This window comes from Antennarius striatus, chromosome 6, assembly GCF_040054535.1.
Source record: "Antennarius striatus isolate MH-2024 chromosome 6, ASM4005453v1, whole genome shotgun sequence".
In the NCBI taxonomy this organism is placed as follows: Eukaryota; Metazoa; Chordata; class Actinopteri; order Lophiiformes; family Antennariidae; genus Antennarius; species Antennarius striatus.
In genome coordinates, this window is record NC_090781.1 from 13384337 (window position 1) to 13403299 (window position 18963).

An 18963-nucleotide genomic window follows, 5' to 3' on the forward strand; every position below is an offset into this window, starting at 1 on the left:
GGGTTAGTGCACACGTTTTAACATTTGTATGATAAAATAAAAAAGGGCATATATACTGTACATATAAGAAAGTACTGAATATAGTGTACTTATCCATGTTGATAAAAATAATAAAAACTGCCACTCCAGTTGATACAAAAGTAGTTTAATTGGATCTTAACATATTATAGCCACCACCATAAGGAAGACTCTGTTGATCAGACACAGGATGGTGATACACTAGAGCATGCATCTGATGAAGAATCAATCCCCGTAGGAGAAATTATAATTCCACTGTAGTTACTTTATTATTTGTCATACGTGTATACTTTATGTGTGCGTGTGTGTGTGTGTGTGTGTGTGTGTGTGTGTGTGTGTGTGTGTGTGTGTGTGTGTGTGAGGAAGAGAGAGCCTGTAAGCATGCAGATAATGGAAGGTAGAGTGGCAGCCAGCTCCTTCATGGTGCGCCCAATGACCCACTTGTGCGCACCAACTAGGGGGACGGTGTGTTTCTCAGTGGCACCGCCACCTCTGCAGTGCTCAGGTGGTGAACTGGCACCTCCCATTCCCAGCAGTTCACACTCTGAAATTTTTGGTCCAAATGGACCTTGAGCCGGTCCTCAGCCCAATACCTAGTGGACTGAGCTGCTGCTGCCTCATAACACATTAAATCATCGTGCTTAAGCTGGAGACCAGAGAATATTTATGTGGAGTTATGAATTACATGGTAAATCACAAGATGTGTGATGATGTCTGGAATAAACATTCAGTATGTTAACAGTATTTTACTATGAAATAAAGTGTATTTCTGTGTATGACAGTTCAGTATTGAAAACGTCATCAAAAGGTGATACAAACAACAATGTAATCATGCATCATAATTAAAGAACACCAAAGGTTATCATGATAATTCATTTTAAGCTATACTGTATTATCCCATTCGAGTTGAAAACAGGATGATGCTGTAAAATGTTATCCCCGGGGTGTCGCAATGATATTGTACCTGCGAGGTAAGTTAGCAAAGCTGCTGTACTCAGGGCTTATATCAACACTGTCAGGTCCTCCAGGACATGAAAAAGTAAAGCGCTGTAGAAATGACACCACAAAGATGAAGATCTCCATGCGAGCCAAAGACTCCCCGACACAGGCTCGCTTTCCTAAGCGATAACCACAAAAAGACAATACAGAATCAGAATATACAGAATGTATGAGACAAAACACCTTACAGTTCAGAAAATAGATTACAGTACACACCAAAATCAGCTTAAGTCACGTCTAATCATTTTTACTTGCATAGCAGCAATTTGTGTCAATCAAACAGTTGTGTCAATGAATATTTCCAGAAACAGCAGGTCTGGGCCATATTGCGTTCTACAATAAGTACATAACTGCGTATAATATTAGGATTTTTTTACCAGCTGAAAATGGCAGGAATGCAGGATTTTTCTTAAAGTTGCCTTTCTGGTCAAGGAAGTTGTCTGGGTTAAAGTTCCAAGGGTTTGCCCATTGTTTTTCATCTTTCAACACTGAATACAACAAGGGCATAATGACTGTGTCCTGTTGAGTGAAGACATTGTATTTGATTGGGTATTTTATTTTATCTAGAATATTCTGTCTCAATGTCACTCTGTAATGATACCAGATACTAGACTACCTTGGGAATTGTGTAACCCCTGAAAGCAATGTCCTGGAATGCATAGCGAGGTATGCCCATGGGAACTATGTCAAGTACCCGCTGAAATTCATGGAGGACTGCATCTGTAAAGGGGAGGGACTTCCTGTCCTCCATACGAGGACAGCGCTCTTGTCCAATCACAGTGTCAATCTCCTGCTGCATTTTCTCTTCGGAAAAAGGAAAACACATTGATTTCCTGATGAAAGCATTTTTTTTATTCTGAAACTAAGGAAGATTAATGTAACTTAGGTGAAAGCTAATGAAAAGGGACAGGGTTTAAGTTCGCAGAATACTAAATACAGTATATAATCATGAGAAGGACATCCCTTTAAATAATCTTCATTCAGAAATGTTGGCATATCAATGTCCAATCTTTCCTTTTATCCATTTCTGGAAAAGTTATTTAATTACAATTAAAGAGAAAAATTTAACATTGTTTTACTGAACACACACAGGATATGAAAATATGAAGAAAAATGAATATTTTAATGGAGGAAAAAGTTAGGACACCCCACCCACTAATACCTACTGTAGTGTTGTCCCACTCCTCAACACAGAATTCTTTCAGCTGTGAGATGTTTGAGGGGTTTCCTGCATGTACAGTCCATTTCAAGTCCTCCCACAGGATCTCAGTGGGATTAAGATCCAGGCTTTGACTTGAACATTTATGGACTCTCCACTTATTAATTTTAAAACAGTCCTTGATGGATTTGCTGGTATACTTTGGGTCATTGTCATGTTGCAGCGTCCAGTTCTGCTTCAGCTTTAATTTATTTTTACAGATGGTTTCACATGTTCCTTAAGCACACTCTGATAGCCAGTAGAATTCATGGTGGACTCTATGATGATGAACTGGTTCTGCTGCAGCAAAGCATCCATAAACCATGACACTGCTGCCTCCAGGCTTCACAGTTGGTATGAGGTTCCTTTCTTGGAATATTTGGTTTGCGCCAAACGTGTTTTCTGTTCCGATCATGTGCACATGATAGGATACACCTGTGTTTGACTTTAACCATTTTAAGCAGGAATATACTGTATGTTTGGTTGGCCTAACTTTTTCAACTACAATACGCATTTTTTTTCCCCGATCTTTGCTTTGATGAGTGAAACAACGTTAATCTTTTTGTTGTTTAGTTGCAATTAAATCACTTTTTTTTCCGGAAATAAATAAGAGTTTGGACATTGATATGCCAACATTTCTTAATAAAGAGCTGATTATTTAATAGGGTGTCCTAACTTTTTTAAATAACTGTATGTTAACCAATGTGTACAGAGAAACAATGAAAAAACCTTTTTAATGTAGAAATGTTTATCCTGATTGAATTTTTCCACACTCTATATGAAGCAGATTTTATTCCATAGTGGCTTCTTTGACCTACCTTGTATTTTGGGGTATTTCATCAGGACATTTATTGCGAATCTGATGGTTGAGCTGGTGGTTTCGGTTCCTGCCAAGAACAAGTTCAACACTGTTGACACCAAGTTGTCATAGTGGAACTCAGTTGTTGGCAAATGCTTTTCCTAAAGAAATGAAACAAGAACTGACTTACAGACATGAAAACCAGCAGGATCACAATTGATTATGTTTAAATGATGAAGAGGATCTGCATTTATATCAGTGAATAAGAAAGTGATGAGGAAGCGTTGTTAAAATGAGAATTACTGAGGATATTTCTATCAACAGACTCTAAGGCCTCTTCAACACATAATGGATATGTCAACTTCAGTTTCTAATCAGCAAGGGCTATCTTTCAGTGATATGATGTGGTGAAAACATTATTTAAAAAATGTGTAAACTTGAATGGGTAATATCTTGAAGTGTCTAAAAAAACCCTGTCCACATCATTAAACTGCTTTAGAATATGTTCTGTGATCATGTCACCTGCTCTCTACTGTAGGTAATAAAGTGACCACTTCATGCATGACCACTTCAAAAAGGTGAAAATATTCCTTTAACCTCACTGTTGGAAATGAAATACTTTGGCTCCTCTGCTTAATGAACTGAGTTCTGTCAAACCTGGTTTAATCTTGTTAGGAAGCAGTCAATGTAATCCCTGGGTAAATTGGGGTCTAGCGTGTCCTGGTGTTCATGGATCTTCTTCCTCATAAACTCCCTCAGAACGTCAACATTAGCAAATGTTTTGTGATGACGACCTGGTAACCTTTCCATCAACCAAGGGAAGATATTATACATCTGTGAAAGGGAGTGAGTAAAGATTGTTAGGAGAATGACGTCTCCCTTGAGTAGTTACATGAGCTGGCATGTGATTTGAACTCACTGATATGGCCAAGAGACTGCAATTCAAAAAAAATACAATAAAACAAAAAGCAATAAAGAACACAATGCTAAGAACACAATGTATAGTGGATTTCAATCACTGTTAATGGCACTGATAAAAAACATATTCATCAGGACATTTGACGACATTTCATAATTAATTTCTTAACATTTCTTATGGAACCGAATATTCATTGTACAAATCTAATTTGACATCCAAAATACGCAGATTGTCTTCACTTGTATGCATCATCAGCCACATCAGGTAAGGAAGGGACTACTGAGCAAATACACGTACAGTTAAATGCGTCCACAAATAGGAAATTATGAAGGGAGATGTCACCATTTCCATTGTGTTCACCGACTACGTTTTTCTCTTTGGTGTCTATTCTCTTTAAAATTACAAAAACTTTAACTTTGAGGATATTTTCCAGAGACTCAAAATCTTTAGAGGATTCATTACATCCACATTTCCAATTGATTTGTCTCTGCACTGCGTCCCCTTACCTGACCCCAAGGACTGCTGCCAAATCTAAGGGTCTCTGAGATAATCTTCAGAAGTGACAGGAAGTGCTCGTCATCATAGCTGAAGCGCTGACCAAACACCAAGGAGCAAATCACGTTGGAAACACTGCAGCTCAAGAAGAAAGTGGGATCGAAAGAGGTGGCTAGAAAAAAAACAATAACAAATAACTCACTTACTCATAGAGTTATATAAAAAAAAAGATCAATCCCACAAGTATTAGATCTTTTTTCTTACTGCACTTTTATGTCAAAGCTAAAGCGCATAGTAAGTTTTGAGCGTTTTTATTTATAAATATTGCTTACATGAGACAGGAGGGACTCCTGTTTGTACTTGAGAGTAAGATAAAAAACAGATCAAACATAGAGGTAAACAGAGTCTCTCCTACACAAACACACCTTTGGTACTTTCTATACGAGCTATCAGGTGTTTGCTTTCTTCTTGGATCCACTCTTCCATCCTTTTGCGTCCCATTCCAAAGTCTCTTAATGTTGTTAGGGTAAAACGCCGCAATTGGCGCCAGCGCTCCCCATTACTAACCGCCAAACCTTTTGAAAAAGCACAAAGTATATTTAAAATATATTCACAATGCATATATCTGGCTTCAACATAAGAAATAAACAGACAGGTTTGCTGCTACTGAAAATGATAGCTCTTTGAGTACAATAAATGAATGGAAACGTGTCTGTGGTTTTAATATGACACAATTAAAGAAAAAACAGGAATACTGAAACCTGTTGAACTAAAAAAAAATTTTTTTTAAAGACTCATAAAGCTGGAAAATCCTCAACACCCACCATCCACCCAGATTCATCAGTCTGTATATATTTTCCATTCTGTTAGTGAGCTTGGAGTGGTGTATACTGCTTGTATGCATGTATACAGAATTCACTAATCAGACAAACCAATGACTATCCTCTTCATTTTTATGTTTAAGGGGGTGCGGAAAAAACAGAATGACAAAAAAAGGGAATAAAGGTATGTTAAAAGAAGGATTGGGCAACAGTTGTCTTAAAAAGCCTCTGCCTCTATTGATATGGGGCTATTTACTGGTTAGTGGAAACAGACTTCTGGCGTGAATAGTTTGTACAGCAAGAGTTTGCACTTTGGTGTCAAGGACAAAGAACGTTCAACATGATGATTGGTCACATGTACGCTGACAAATTCCCACATTACCATAGCCCCTGGTAGCTCTGAGCAGGAAGGGAAAAGGACCCCTGCCAGCGAAGTCATCTCCTTGATCCACCAACGCCTCCTTCACTGTATCATACCCCACCAGAATCACAAATCGCCAAAGGCCCAGGTGGATGGTTATCACGGGCCCAAAGGTCTCACTGAACTGGAGCAGTTAACAGCAATAAATACGCCTTTAACTTGTACAGACATGCAAGGAAGGTAGAACGTAAACATACCTAAGCACTGCAGAGGACAAAACACTCTCCCTTAAAAAAAAGGAAACAAGTAGATACACAAAGACAACATAATACAACACAAATACAACAGTATCGACTGAGACCTGGAATGAGAAATGCATCCCATTCAAAAGAGTTCATGGTGCTGTTAAAATTTGCTCTCAGAATCACCATGAGAATTATCCAAGAGATGCATACCTGGAACTTTATTGTTTGATAGAACAATGTTTTTGTCTGTATGTTGAGGTTATTTTTGTTTCTCTCAGGATTTATTCCTATAGTCGGTCCCTAAAGTCATGACAGAGTTTGGAGCTTTGTTATACAATTCTATCTCCCTTACCTAAATAAGTTGTGAAGTGACCTGAGAGCTCATCTGACCTGACATTTAAATCACTATTTTAGATAACCTGGCCAACAGTATCTGACGACAGTATCCAGATTTATAATCTGGAATGAGACTAAATAAAGTTTAATTTTCAACCATCAACATCATAGAATGTTTAGAAACAGTAAAAGACTAGCGACACAGACACACAGCAGACGAAGCGAACCTCCAGGAGCGTCTTGAAGGGAGCCTTCTTGTCCAGCTGCAGGAGGTTTCCTACGATCGGCAGGCCGGCGGGCCCCGGAGGCAAACGGGGCTGTTTACGTGTCTTCTGCGTCAACAGCCACAGCAAAACAATCAACAGTCCGACTAAAAGCAGCGTGGCAGATTCCATTATGAGCACTGAAGAAAAGCTCAGCAGAGAGCGTGTGGTCCCAGGCGGCTCCTCGGTTACGTTCACCCAGAGTGACCTGCGGGTCTGTGCGGTTCCTGCTGCGGAGCCTGAGGGACACGACCCCGTTCACACACACAGTCCAACAACCAATGCTCGTCCATTAAAGCTAAAACATATTCATGTTTCATAGAGCCCCAACTACCACTGCGATTTTTTTAAAAGGTCTTTCACTATTCTTTTCACTAATAATTAAACTCAAAAGTCATACGTAATACACACGTGTTGCACATAGTCAACTGTTAAAATGATTTTTTAAAAACTTAAATTGTTTTCAGACAATCCTAATCCTGGTTCTTGTTCCACGTGGTTATGATTTAAATTTTGTTTTACGTTATTTACATGATTGTTTTACATTTTACATTTCAAAAAATTAATTGGCGACATACAGTAATCACGTGGTGATGTGACACACCCTTCTGTCTCTCTCTCTCTCTCTCTCTCTCTCTCTCTCTCTCTCTCTCTCTCTGTCTCTCTCTCTCTCTCTCTCTCTCTCTCTCTCTCTCTCTCTCTCTCTCTCTCTCTCTCTCTCTCAAGAAGTGGTGAACCAGTTTTTACAGACCAAGAGTTTTATAGATTGAAAAAACTAAGGTAAAGAGAAAAGATGTGAGTGTAGAAGAGATGATTGTGGAGAACGAATAACTGTTGTTTTTTTTTATTAAATTTTGTCTGGTATTTTTAGTTTTATAAATGTTAAAAGGTTAGGTGTGTCTTTTTGCAGAAAACGCACAGTACTATTGAAAATATTTACCTGAATCTCTTTTGGATTTTGTGTCAACGTGATTATTTTGTTAATTTGACTTTTATGAATAAACGTGATGTTAAAAATCAAAAAATCAAAATATCTCTTTCTCTCTCCCTGTCACTCACTCTCCTTTGGGTGTGTGTGTGTGTGTGTGTGTGTGTGTGTGTGTGTGTGTGTGTGTGTGTGTGTGTGTGTGTGTGTGTGTGTGTGTGTGTGTGTGTGTGTGTGTGTGTGTGTGTGTGTGTGTGTGTGGGTGTGTGTGTGTGTGTGTGTGTGTGTGTGAGGGGAGAGAGAGAGGGGATATGAGTGAGACACACAGGAGAAAAACAGTCAGGGATTCATTTTTAAATTATTTTATTTTATTATAGAATCATAATACATTCTTTGTGCCCTTTTTGCCAGAGGTGACATCCCTCTGTTTTCTCCCAGATAAAGGGCTTTTTGGGGAAGTTTTTCAATAAGATGAAGAGAAGCTCTAAAAACAGGTGTCACACAGATATTGCAAAATCATTTGTGGAACGTTGTAATTTATTATTTTTGTCTAAATATATAATATTAACCTGTTTGGACTTGAATAACATTAAAACAACAAATGCAAAAACAACCCTACTAAAAGATAAGAGGATGAAATTGATGAGGGTACTATTGATTCTCAGGAGAGAAGCTGTTCTAAAATACTCTGAGTCTGACAGGATTGACTGTTGTCCCAGCAAAGTAAAAACATACATCATTTGTCAACTATAAAATGTACCACAAAAAAGTGATATATGTTTTATTTAACTGGTAAGATGACAGGCATGGGGTGTCATAAGTAAAGTCTAAAACCAGAGGCTTCACTTCCTATGGTTCAGGACATGGCCATAATTAACACCAGAATAAAGGACTAATACTTCTAAGAAAAATGAAAGTAACACACACACACAAACAAATACAGTAAGAGGCTGCCAGCTTCTCCTTTCAACGTGGTGTTGCGATGATTTCGTACCTGCGAGGTACGTTGGCAAAGCTGCTGTATTCTGGAGTGAGGTTTATGCTGTCGGGACCGTCACTGCAGGACAAAGTGAAGTTCTTCAGAAGTGACAGTAAAAAGATGAAGAGCTCCATGCGTGCAAGAGACTCGCCAACACAGGCTCTTTTCCCTGAGAAGTCACAAACCAAAAAGAGCTATATGTATACATTTATATACTGTAGGATAAAAAATATTGATTGTTGATTGAAAATAAAAATCTAAACACATGAATGAATTATTGGTGATCATCCATTACTATTAACCATTTCTACTACCAGTGCTACTACTGTTACTATTTGTAATGGTAAGGTTGATCGACGGACGGACGGACGGACAGACAGACACTATTAGTCCTGAGCAGGGCTCAAAATTGCGACCATTTTGGTCACATATGCGCCCAAATTTTTATCAGTGCGACTATTAAATATATTTGGAGCACCGGTGCGACTACGGGGGAAAAAATCTGGTGCGCCTTTTTTCTCTCTTTCCTCTCGCTCTTTCTCTCTCTGCATCACGCGGTCCGGATCCGGACCGCGTGATGGTTCTGTCCGGACCCATGACCACTCCATGATAAATTCACGAGAGTTGCAGTTTGCGGCGACAGACGGCGGTCGCTGCTCCTCCAGTTAATCCGGTAATAGCGCCACTCAGTTCAGCCAATCAGATCGTTTGTGTACCCTGCGCTCTCAGCGTACCAGGAAGTGAGACAGCTCGCTGCCGCTACTGCTGTGAGTAGAGGTAAGATCAGGCCTAAAAATTCCAGTTTCTCATACAGCGCCTTCTCTGTTTTACCTAAATTATTTATTTTATAAGGGTATCCCTTAGTTTAATACCCATAGATCGTTTGAGATACATAATATACAGTAAATATATACAGGTATTTATTTAAAAAGTTCGGGCCGGATCTTAAGCTCGAACTTGAGTCCAAAAAAAATCCAGCCAGACCCGACTGGAGCTTGACGGTGTTAAAGCCCGACCCGACCCAACCCGACCCGAAAGTAATTGTTGACTTTCTGAGCCCTACCCGACCCGAATTTCAGGTCGGGTTTGGGCCCGAACTCGGGTTAGGGAACAAGATCTTACCTCTAGCTGTGAGTTTACCGCTACAGCGGAGCACAGAAGAAGGGAGACAGCATAGCTCCAAACGAAGGGAGGTTAACGAGGAAAACCGCTGGTTAACAATGAGTGTTAAAAACAATGTTTATTCCTCCGTCAGGCAGTTCAAAACCATTTTACCTCATATGGTCTGAACACGTAGCATGAATTAAAAGTGGTAACATGAAGCGCCACTATGAAACAAAGCACAGATCTTTTGCGCAGAATTATCCCCTGAAGTCCGAGCTGAGGGCAAAATGACCGAGGACAATGCAAACGAATGTTCACTAAAGACATGGTGGAGTTTGGGGCAACATAAAACATCTTTTAGTGATGTTTTAAAATACAAAACAATCCAATAATAACCAAAATGGTTCAGTCCAGGTACCAGGCTGGCTTGACAGCGCGCCACAATGCGCTATTTAAGCCACACCCAGGTAGTGCCTCGGTTTGGCCCCTGACCCGGAGGCGGACCAACGCAACATCCTCAGGTGAGCTTCTCTCATACAGTTTTGTGTGGATGTGGGGAAAACGCGTGGGCGCCAAGTGTGCATCCTCGAACACACTACCACAACAGTTTGTTTGATGCGGACATGTGAGTGTGGACCTGCCGGAGAATGTGCGCGAAACAGTCTGAGCAGGACCGCGGTACTGCCAGGAAACAATGAGAGTGCAGCTGCGGCCGCTCTCCTGGGTGAGGGAGAGAGGAGCGTAGAATGGAAATGGACAAAGCTGTCTCTATCGCTCCATCACTGCCTTGGGTAGGTGTTCCTAAAGTCTTTGCTGGTGCTACTAACTTCTAAATTTGGGAGCACCAGTGCTACGAAGAAAAAAAGTTAATTTTGAGCCCTGGTCCTGAGGAAAATTCCATTGCTCACAATAAATACACAAGTACACAAAACAGTTACACAATAATAACAGATCAAAGAAAGACACAACAAAAAGAATAGCACTTCAAAAACATTTGCACTTTTGGGGAAAAAAACTAAGCAGACATACAATTTACATCTGAGCACAAAAGGACAAGCAGCAGAAGCAGTAAGCATTAAAAGCAAAATGTACAGTAAACTGGACTGAGGGCCCACATTGTGGGCAAGGCACATCCCTCGTCATCATTGTGGAGGATGGTGATGGATGTGCCTACTACTGCTACTACTACTGATACTACTACTACTACTACTACTACTACTACTACTACTACTACTACTACTACTACTACTACTACTACTACTACTACCAGAGTAAGTAACTGCCTTTACCTGCTGCAAATGGCATAAATGAAGGACTCTTCTTGAAGTTGCCAGCCTGGTCCAAGAAGTGCTGTGGGTTGAAGGTCCAAGGTGTTGCCCATTGCTTTTCCTCTTTCAGCACAGAGTGCAAAAGGGGAATTATCGCAGTGTTCTATTGAAACAAATTGTCATATTAAGGCCGGTCAAATTATGACTAAATTATGTCAAGAATATGATATCTTGACATCAAGATTACCTTAGGGATCATATAACCACGGAAGGAGAAATCCCGAAGTGCATAGTGAGGGAGGCTGAAGGGGACGAAGTCCAGAAAACGTTGCACCTCATGGATGACCGCATCCGTGAAATGGAGTGACTTCCTGTCTTCCATTCTGGGGTAACTGCGATGTCCAATCACTGAGTCAATTTCCTGCTGTATTTTCTCTGTACAAGATGAAGCAGGATGTATTTTCGAGTCTTGACGACATTACGAGTAGAACTGGTAAAGTATGACCAACCCTGTATGTTTGGGTGTTTGATCAGCACACTGAGGGCGTATCTGATGGTGGAGCTGGTGCTTTCTGTTCCTGCCAGGAATAGATTCAACACCGTTGAAACCAAGTTTTCATAGTGGAATTCAGTTGTGGAAATGTCCTTTTCCTGAGTGGAAAAAAAGAGAAAAAAGAGAAGGAAAGTGATTCGGTCATTGAGCGCTAGTGGTCTGCAAATTATTTTTTTGATATTGAATAGACAGATGATGATAAATCAATCAAAAGGTTATTGTAGTTTTAAAACAAAACTCCAAGTGTCACTGAATCACTAATCATCATGAAAGCCAACCTGATCCATTCGGATGAGAAAGCAGTCAATGTAGTCTCTCGGTGAGCTGGGGTCTAGTGTGTCTTTGTGCTCTTGGATCCTCGCCTTAATAAACTCTCTCACCACATTAATTTGGCTAAAAACTGTGTGGTGGTAGCCTGGCAGACGCTCCATGATCCAGGGAAATAAGTTGTATAACTGTGAGAGAAAAGCACCACGGAGTTCACTTTTGTTTCTCAAGACATTTTGATCTACACATTCGTTCACAGACTCACACCTTACTTTACCTGACCAAGAGGGCTGCTGGCAAATGTTAAAACCTGAGATATGAGCCTAAGAAGGTGCAGAAACTGCTCGTCATCATAACAGAAGCGCTGACCAAACACAAGGCAGCAGATTACATTGGACACAGTGCAGCTCAGCAAGAATGATGGGTCAAATGGCTTTGCTGAAGAATGAATGAGAATGAAATACAATTAAATCCCTCTGCTAAAAAGTAAAAAGAGCACAGATTTTACAAATATTTCAACTTTGCTGTGAAATTGTATTTGATTATTTAGACATTGGCTGGCTATGGGCAATTTAGTCACCAATCCACCTATATTTCATGTTTTTTTGTGATAGAGGAAGCTGGAGGACCCATGTAGACACAGGGAGAACATGAAAACTCTACATATAAAGTCCCAATTGGATTTGAATATAGGAGGAAACAGCGTCAGCCACTGTGCTGCCATGCTGTCCAGTTTTAATGATGTATTTCAAAGAAGTGTATAATACTATATTGGTACATAAGTTTCAGTGTTTTAGTTGATTGTGTAACACAACCAATATTTACTGTGCACAAACTACCATCAGGAAGGAAGACAGATAAAAAGACCAAGCAAACAATCCATGTATGATCTGCTTTTTTTGATCTTTTTTGTTTTGGTGCTTGTTTTTTGGACACTTATTAATTAATATATTAATTTATTATCTATCTATCTATCTATCTATCTATCTATCTATCTATCTATCTATCTATCTATCTATCTATCTATCTATCTATCTATCTATCTATCTATCTATCTAGCTATCTATCTATCTATCTATCTATCTATCTATCCATCCATCCATCCATCCATCCATCCATCCATCCATCCATCCATCCATCCATCCATCCATCCATCCATCCATCCATCCATCCATCCATCCATCCATCCATCCATCCATCCATCCATCTATCTATCTATCTATCTATCTATCTATCTATCTATCTATCTATTTATTCATTTATTTATTTTTCTTAGTGTCTCGAACTTCTCAAATTTTGAATATGTTTTAAATGGTCATAGTTCATCTACTGTACTGTAAACATATGCATAGGAGCCCACTGGGCACTGAAGGGCTGAATGAAACACACATCAACCTCATGTGAAATTAATGCTTTTGCCACAGCAGCTGAAAGCAAACCTTTGAATGTATTGACTCGGTTTATCAGGTGCGTGCTCTCTTCTTGGATCCATTCTTCCATCCCTTTGCGTCCCATCCCAAAGTCTCTTAAGGTTGTCAGTGTGAAACGTCGCAGTTGGCGCCAACGCTCTCCATTACTGATCCCCAAACCTGAAAAAAAGAAATATGTGCTTCTTGACTAAGGCATGAAATAAAGGCCATGTAAAAAAATTATTGGTCGCTAGATATAGATAACATATGTTAATTTCCTTATGTTACCATAGCCCTTGGTAGCTTTCACCAGAAACGGCAATGGCCCTCGCCCTGTGAAGTCCTCTGCCTGGTCCACCAGAGCTTCCTTCACAGCATCATATCCTACCAGTACAACCGTCCGCTGCCAGCCGAGATACAGCGTCATCACAGGACCATGGATTTCACTGAACTACACAAACCACACAGGATTTGTTAGCGATAATAAGCAATGTAGTTGGAATAATTATATCAATAATAATAACTCACTTTGAGAATGCTTTTAAATGGTGCGTTTTTGTCCAGCTGTGGCAGGTTTCCTATGAGAGGGAGTGCAAACGGTCCCGGAGGCAAGCGATCCTTCCTGCTGCTCTTCACACTCAACAACCAGAGCAGAGCAAAGATGAGCCCTGCCAGGATCAGTGACGCAGAAAGGTCCATGGTGCTCTGTAAACTTCTGCGTCTTCTCAACTATTCAGTGCTAGACAAGTCTCTTTTATACCAACTTTCACTCAATGATTAGTGATGAGAAATTATCATGTTTGTGTGTAACAGGAAGTTGGCAGGAACACTGTACTAGGCTACAGGTGAACCACGTAACTGTTATTATTGCACCTTCACCTGGTTACTGCTTGTAGTGGCTAGACAAAGGGGGTTGAAGCTGTGGGATTACGGTAGGCTCAAAGTGTTTACCACTAGGTGAATAACTAATTTTCACTATTGATGCTTCATAAGTAATGCTGAACAAAATTCATTTAATTGTACTACTGAATTTCCTGGATAACACACAATAATGGGCGGCACGGTGGCGCAGTGGGTAGCGCTGTCGCCTCACAACACGGCGGATCCGGGTTCGAGTCCCGCTCTGTGTAGAGTTTGCATGCTGTCTGCGTGGGTTCTCTCCGGGTTCTCCGGCTTCCCCCTACCTCCAAAAGCAGGCGCTTCAGGTTTTTTGGCCGGTCCCCAATTGCCCTTAGGAGTGAGTGTGTGTGTGCGTGGTTGTCCGTCTTTGTGTGGCTCCACAGTGCACTGGCGTCGTGCCCGGAGTGTCCCCCGCCTCACGCCCCATGTCAGCTGAGTTAGGCTCCAGCTCCCCATCACCCGCTGTGGCGGATGGAGCAGTAGAAAATGAATGAATGAATGAACACAAAAAATTGTAATAATGCATCTAAATGCAAAATTCCTAAAATCAGATGAAGAACCCAGATGCAAAATTTTTGAAATGAGTTCAGTGCCAGTCGGGGTTTCCATGGTCTGGGGTTCATGCATGATTATAATGTTATGTTAATCCACTGCTAGTTTGTCACTCAGCACATACTTCCTGCTGTTTGCAGGTGGCAATATCACTTTCATAGCTGTATGCACATTAACGTTTTGAGGAAGAGAATTTAATTCAGTGTATATGAAGTCGGGTCTAAACTAGACTACTTATAGTGGAGTTATAACTTCCTCCTTCACGGCTGTGAAAAAACTATATGCTAACTAACAAGAGCTTGCCCTTTGCACAGATTCAGTCACACAGACACACACAGACACACAACCACATACACAGTATGCATGCACACACACAAACACACTCCATTCAGGTCATTATTCAAATGAGGAGAATTAAAAACAATGTGCAGAAATCAGTCAATACGTTAGTTATGGGTTTGAAAACACAACATGAAAATATTACTATTGCTGCAGAATATTAATAATAAGATTTGCAATTTTCAACTGACTTTGACTGAATGAACTTGAATTTAGCCGTCCTGGTACAATGCAGTCAACCTTGAAGATTTTATTGAATTGAATAAATCACACTTAAAATGGATCTTTGAAATTAAATCATCATATGAAATTAATCAATTAGATTTTTAAACATACATTTATTTTTATACTCAAGGCTGCAACATCTGCCTCTGTTATTAAGTAAGTGCGTGTTGTCATGTTACTCAATACCAAACTGACAAACAAAACTGACAGACATGATAATATTGAGAAATCAGGATTTGAGGTATTTAAAATGATTCAAATGTGAAAACAAATCTGAAAACAATACATCTACAACAAAAAGTAACAAATGATTGTGGGCTTCTAACCAAAAATGTTCAGACGTGGAGGGCAAGTATTTTAAGAAAGTATCAGAATCATGGTCTGTTTTTGTGACAAAGAAAGATGGAAAGAATCATCAGCAAGCAGAGACTGGGTAGTGATCTCTGAGTTTAAAAACATGATCTACCCAATTCAATCCAAACATTACATTTAATGAGCAGCAAAATGTTAGGTTAGCAGAAACAATTTAGGAATTACAGTAACTATGGCCCTTGAGCAAATTTGCACTGTCATCCCCATTTTCCAAACCTTGGCTGATGTTCCACAACAGTCAATAAACTACGGATAGATAAGGAAAAAAACACTGTCACAATGACAGCCGGATTTATTTAACGTTCACCTTCGGACTGATTTCAGACAATATGCCAAAAGGAAACCAAGCACAGAGGTCACTACTGAAAAAAAAGTATAGAAGTGGAAACATTCATGCGGCTGGAATCTTTATGCCACTCTGCCGTTTGTCACCCTGTGATATGGAAACATTTATACCGCACTGACGGCATTCAAATGAGTCAAGACCATAAATGATTTACCTGAGGAACACAGGACAAAGCCAGGAAGAATACCTTTATAAATTACACAAATACATAACCAAACAAATGGCTCAAAAAGAAGAAACATTACTTAACATCAGTACCCCTTCATTATACCAATGTCAACAGAGGGATCTTTATGAGAAAAGAGGGTCTTTCAATCAGTTCATCTCCATTTGAAGTCAAAACTAAAAAGCAAACCCTCCACAATCAAATGCATCAAAATCTGAGTCTCCTTCAAAGTCGAAGCTGTTGAACTGTGGGGAGTCGACATCCTGGCTGCAAGCATGGAAGGAACCTCCTGCAGGAAGCTCGGCGAATCCTCCAGTGGCATGGGCGACTTCTGGGGCTCGACTCGCAAGGGGTGAGGAAGGGGAGCAGGAGTTGAGGTAACCCAGAGCAGAGGAGGCTGCTGCCCCTCCCATCAGAAGACACACCGCCCTAACTGCTCGAGCATCACTGCTGTTGCCATGGCGGAGACAATCCGATACACGATGAGGAGGGGCCACAGAAGCACTTCGGGCAGGCCGCCATGCTCCGCAAGCTATCAAAATGATTTTGATAATATAAAAATAAGATGCAATAAATCACAAGGCAGGAGCTCATCTGCTAAATCAATACTAAAAGGTGCATTAGATTTGGTTTCATTCAATGTGTATATTTATTATTCAGTTATTTGCACTAAGTACTGCCTGCTGATAACTAAACAGAGAACTGCGTACATGTAATTCATAATAACTTCAAACTGCATACTGTATCAGCTTGTCTAGCAGCTGTGAGAGATGAATTATGTTGTCATACAGTAAACAGAACCTATGTTTTTGGTTACCCCTTGACAAATCCTGTGTGCTCCACATTTAGGTAAAGAGAAGCAAACAAAGAAAACACAAGGGGAGTACATAGGGGATGCTGTATACACTGTAATTACAAGTGAGCTGATACCCGACCTTGGTTCTGGCTTCTCTCTCTGAAAGATCCACCTCGTTCACAGACTCTAGTCGAAGGAGGGGTGCCCTCGCCAACCCTCGGTGATCCAGGGTCTCTATCGCTGGAGTAGTCGGGTAGAGGATCTCTGTCAGTGATGCAAGGGGTAACACTATGCTTCCTCTGAAGAGTCAAGGGTGACATGACTCCCTAGAAAATAAGACAATTTGCTATTTCAGAGAGATAAATTGGGAACCAGTGACAAATAAATCTCATCACATCACATGACATAGATACAGGGTTGAATGAAGGAATACATAGACCAGAATGAAGTACAGTATAAACTGCTGACTCACCTCTCTCACTTTTCTGATTAAATTGAGCCACAGACTGTGAAAAATAAAGTGTTGAGTCATTATAGTTGAACTAGATCAAAGTTAATAACACAACAAGACAAGCATTATCAAACTCAAACTGACAAGAATCTGATGTAAACACAACTGATAGTAAGTAGAACACAGTATATGTAGATTCCAGCATGCGTTTTGTCACAAGTTCATTAAAACCTGTGAATGAGTTGGGCAAAACACTTTCAGTCTCGTGTGTGGGTTAGGGGTTAGTGTTTGGTGTTTGGGGGGAACCCACTTGCAGTCATCAGGATTGTCCGAGAGAAACAGCAAGAACTTGCTCTGTGGCAGGATGAGGGCAAAGCAGCAGTCCCTCCTGCCCCCTGGAGGTAACTTTGGCAGGTCAAGAATGTCTCTTCCCTCTGCAATCACCTCACAGCTAGTTTGCACAACCACCACCTGATCAGGAGGGGACTCCCTATCACGGCAAACCAAAAGATTTCCCTCCATGGTCAGCACAAGGTATCTCTCCTTCCACTGTTTAAACATGAAGCCCCCTGAACAGAGACAGAAGCTCTACATAACTTAAGGTCAGAAAGAACATTAACAGGAATTAAACATTAAAATAAAAAAAGACATTTTTTAATCAGTCATTAATCAATATTGTAACTTGTTCACTATAACAGATATACAGACCATGCTCACCATCTTTAACTATATAAAATGCTTTACAATGTGTCTCAAATCATCTGAGTTTAAATTGTAAAATCGAATAACTGTAAGGTTGTAATCTAAACCACAGCATCTCCAATCTGTTGACTTCTCTCATATGATCAAAATTTTCTGTTTTTGGATCAAATTCTCAGTTTTCAGGAGAGGACAGGACGCACACGATGCTGTTATGCTGTAAGTGTCCAGAGGCGACTACTGTGTAATGATGATGATGTGCACATGTAAATGGATGGGAAAAGTCTGCTCTATTTCTCTACACAGAGGATTAAAGAGGAACATGTTGATTTTAGAGATGAGAAAGAGAGTGAGGGGAGAGAGAGATACCGCTATAGCAGTTTACATTCTGTTATACTGTAGCTGTTAGTTGATTGTGTGACATGTCAAAACGTTATTAAGGATGTGTTTTACTACTCAAGTAATCCGGGTCATGTGAGAACAATATGAAGAATTCAAATCTTAAATGTTGCCTTGTACCGGTAACTAGGCAGTATGCTCTGTCTCGGTCCCATGCGCCATCACCAAATAGAAGTGATGTGTTCTATAACCACATACACTCATGTAGCAAAACTCACAAAGACATGACACATTGGCTGAACCCTGACTTTCAAAGCGGACACCCATTGAAAAGTACATTTGGTCACATAAAGTATCTCAAATTGGTATCACACATCGGCATCAATCTCAGCGCTGGAGTGTTGATCTGGAATACCATTTCTCTGAAATTATTGCAGTCAAAAACCTTGTGAGATTGAGTTTAGATGGAGAAATTACTCCTTACAGGTAAAAATGTCACAGGCACAAATTTGGGGCAGCAGTAGCTCAATCCACTGGGTCTTGGCTTGGCCTGCTTCAAGACCCATGTGGACCAAAAATACAAGTAGAGCACTGAAATAAAATAAAATATGACCAAGACTCTTTGAGCACTTCTGATATATACAGTGAAAAGAAAAAGAAATGCAGTCTGCTGCCTTTACACGAAGGGAAGGACAGTATTCAGTTAAAGGAATCATAGCAGGCTCACCATATTTCCTGAGGAAGCCTCGATGAATGCCTGTTGTGCTCATGCTTGTGGCCGTCAGACAACATGGGCTGAAATGAGAGACAAAACATTTG

General features: G+C 40.3%; 3 protein-coding genes across 3 annotated transcripts; all 3 read right to left on the reverse strand.

The window, feature by feature from the left end:
- Window positions 1-129: 129 nt before the first annotated feature.
- LOC137596230 (cytochrome P450 2F5-like) lies at window positions 130-6757 on the reverse strand. Its single transcript, XM_068316547.1, has 9 exons — window positions 6419-6757; window positions 5632-5794; window positions 4854-5003; window positions 4440-4600; window positions 3672-3848; window positions 3034-3175; window positions 1634-1821; window positions 1395-1536; window positions 130-1136 (listed from the first exon to the last, which is right to left on the reverse strand). Exons 1-9 carry the CDS (start codon window positions 6584-6586, stop codon window positions 952-954), a joined length of 1476 nt encoding a protein of 491 aa, XP_068172648.1. The 5' UTR covers window positions 6587-6757; the 3' UTR covers window positions 130-951.
- A 1081-nt stretch (window positions 6758-7838) lies between these two features.
- Window positions 7839-13658, reverse strand: LOC137596231 (cytochrome P450 2G1-like). Its single transcript, XM_068316548.1, has 9 exons — window positions 13488-13658; window positions 13248-13410; window positions 12990-13139; window positions 11828-11988; window positions 11562-11738; window positions 11240-11381; window positions 10978-11165; window positions 10752-10893; window positions 7839-8527 (listed from the first exon to the last, which is right to left on the reverse strand). The coding sequence occupies exons 1-9, from the start codon at window positions 13656-13658 to the stop codon at window positions 8346-8348; spliced, it is 1476 nt and encodes a 491-aa protein (XP_068172649.1). The 3' UTR covers window positions 7839-8345.
- A 1455-nt stretch (window positions 13659-15113) lies between these two features.
- si:ch1073-83n3.2 (uncharacterized) lies at window positions 15114-18963 on the reverse strand. The gene is made up of 5 exons (XM_068316549.1): window positions 18872-18963; window positions 17417-17675; window positions 17128-17161; window positions 16795-16981; window positions 15114-16391 (listed from the first exon to the last, which is right to left on the reverse strand). The coding sequence occupies exons 1-5, from the start codon at window positions 18912-18914 to the stop codon at window positions 16036-16038; spliced, it is 879 nt and encodes a 292-aa protein (XP_068172650.1). The 5' UTR covers window positions 18915-18963; the 3' UTR covers window positions 15114-16035.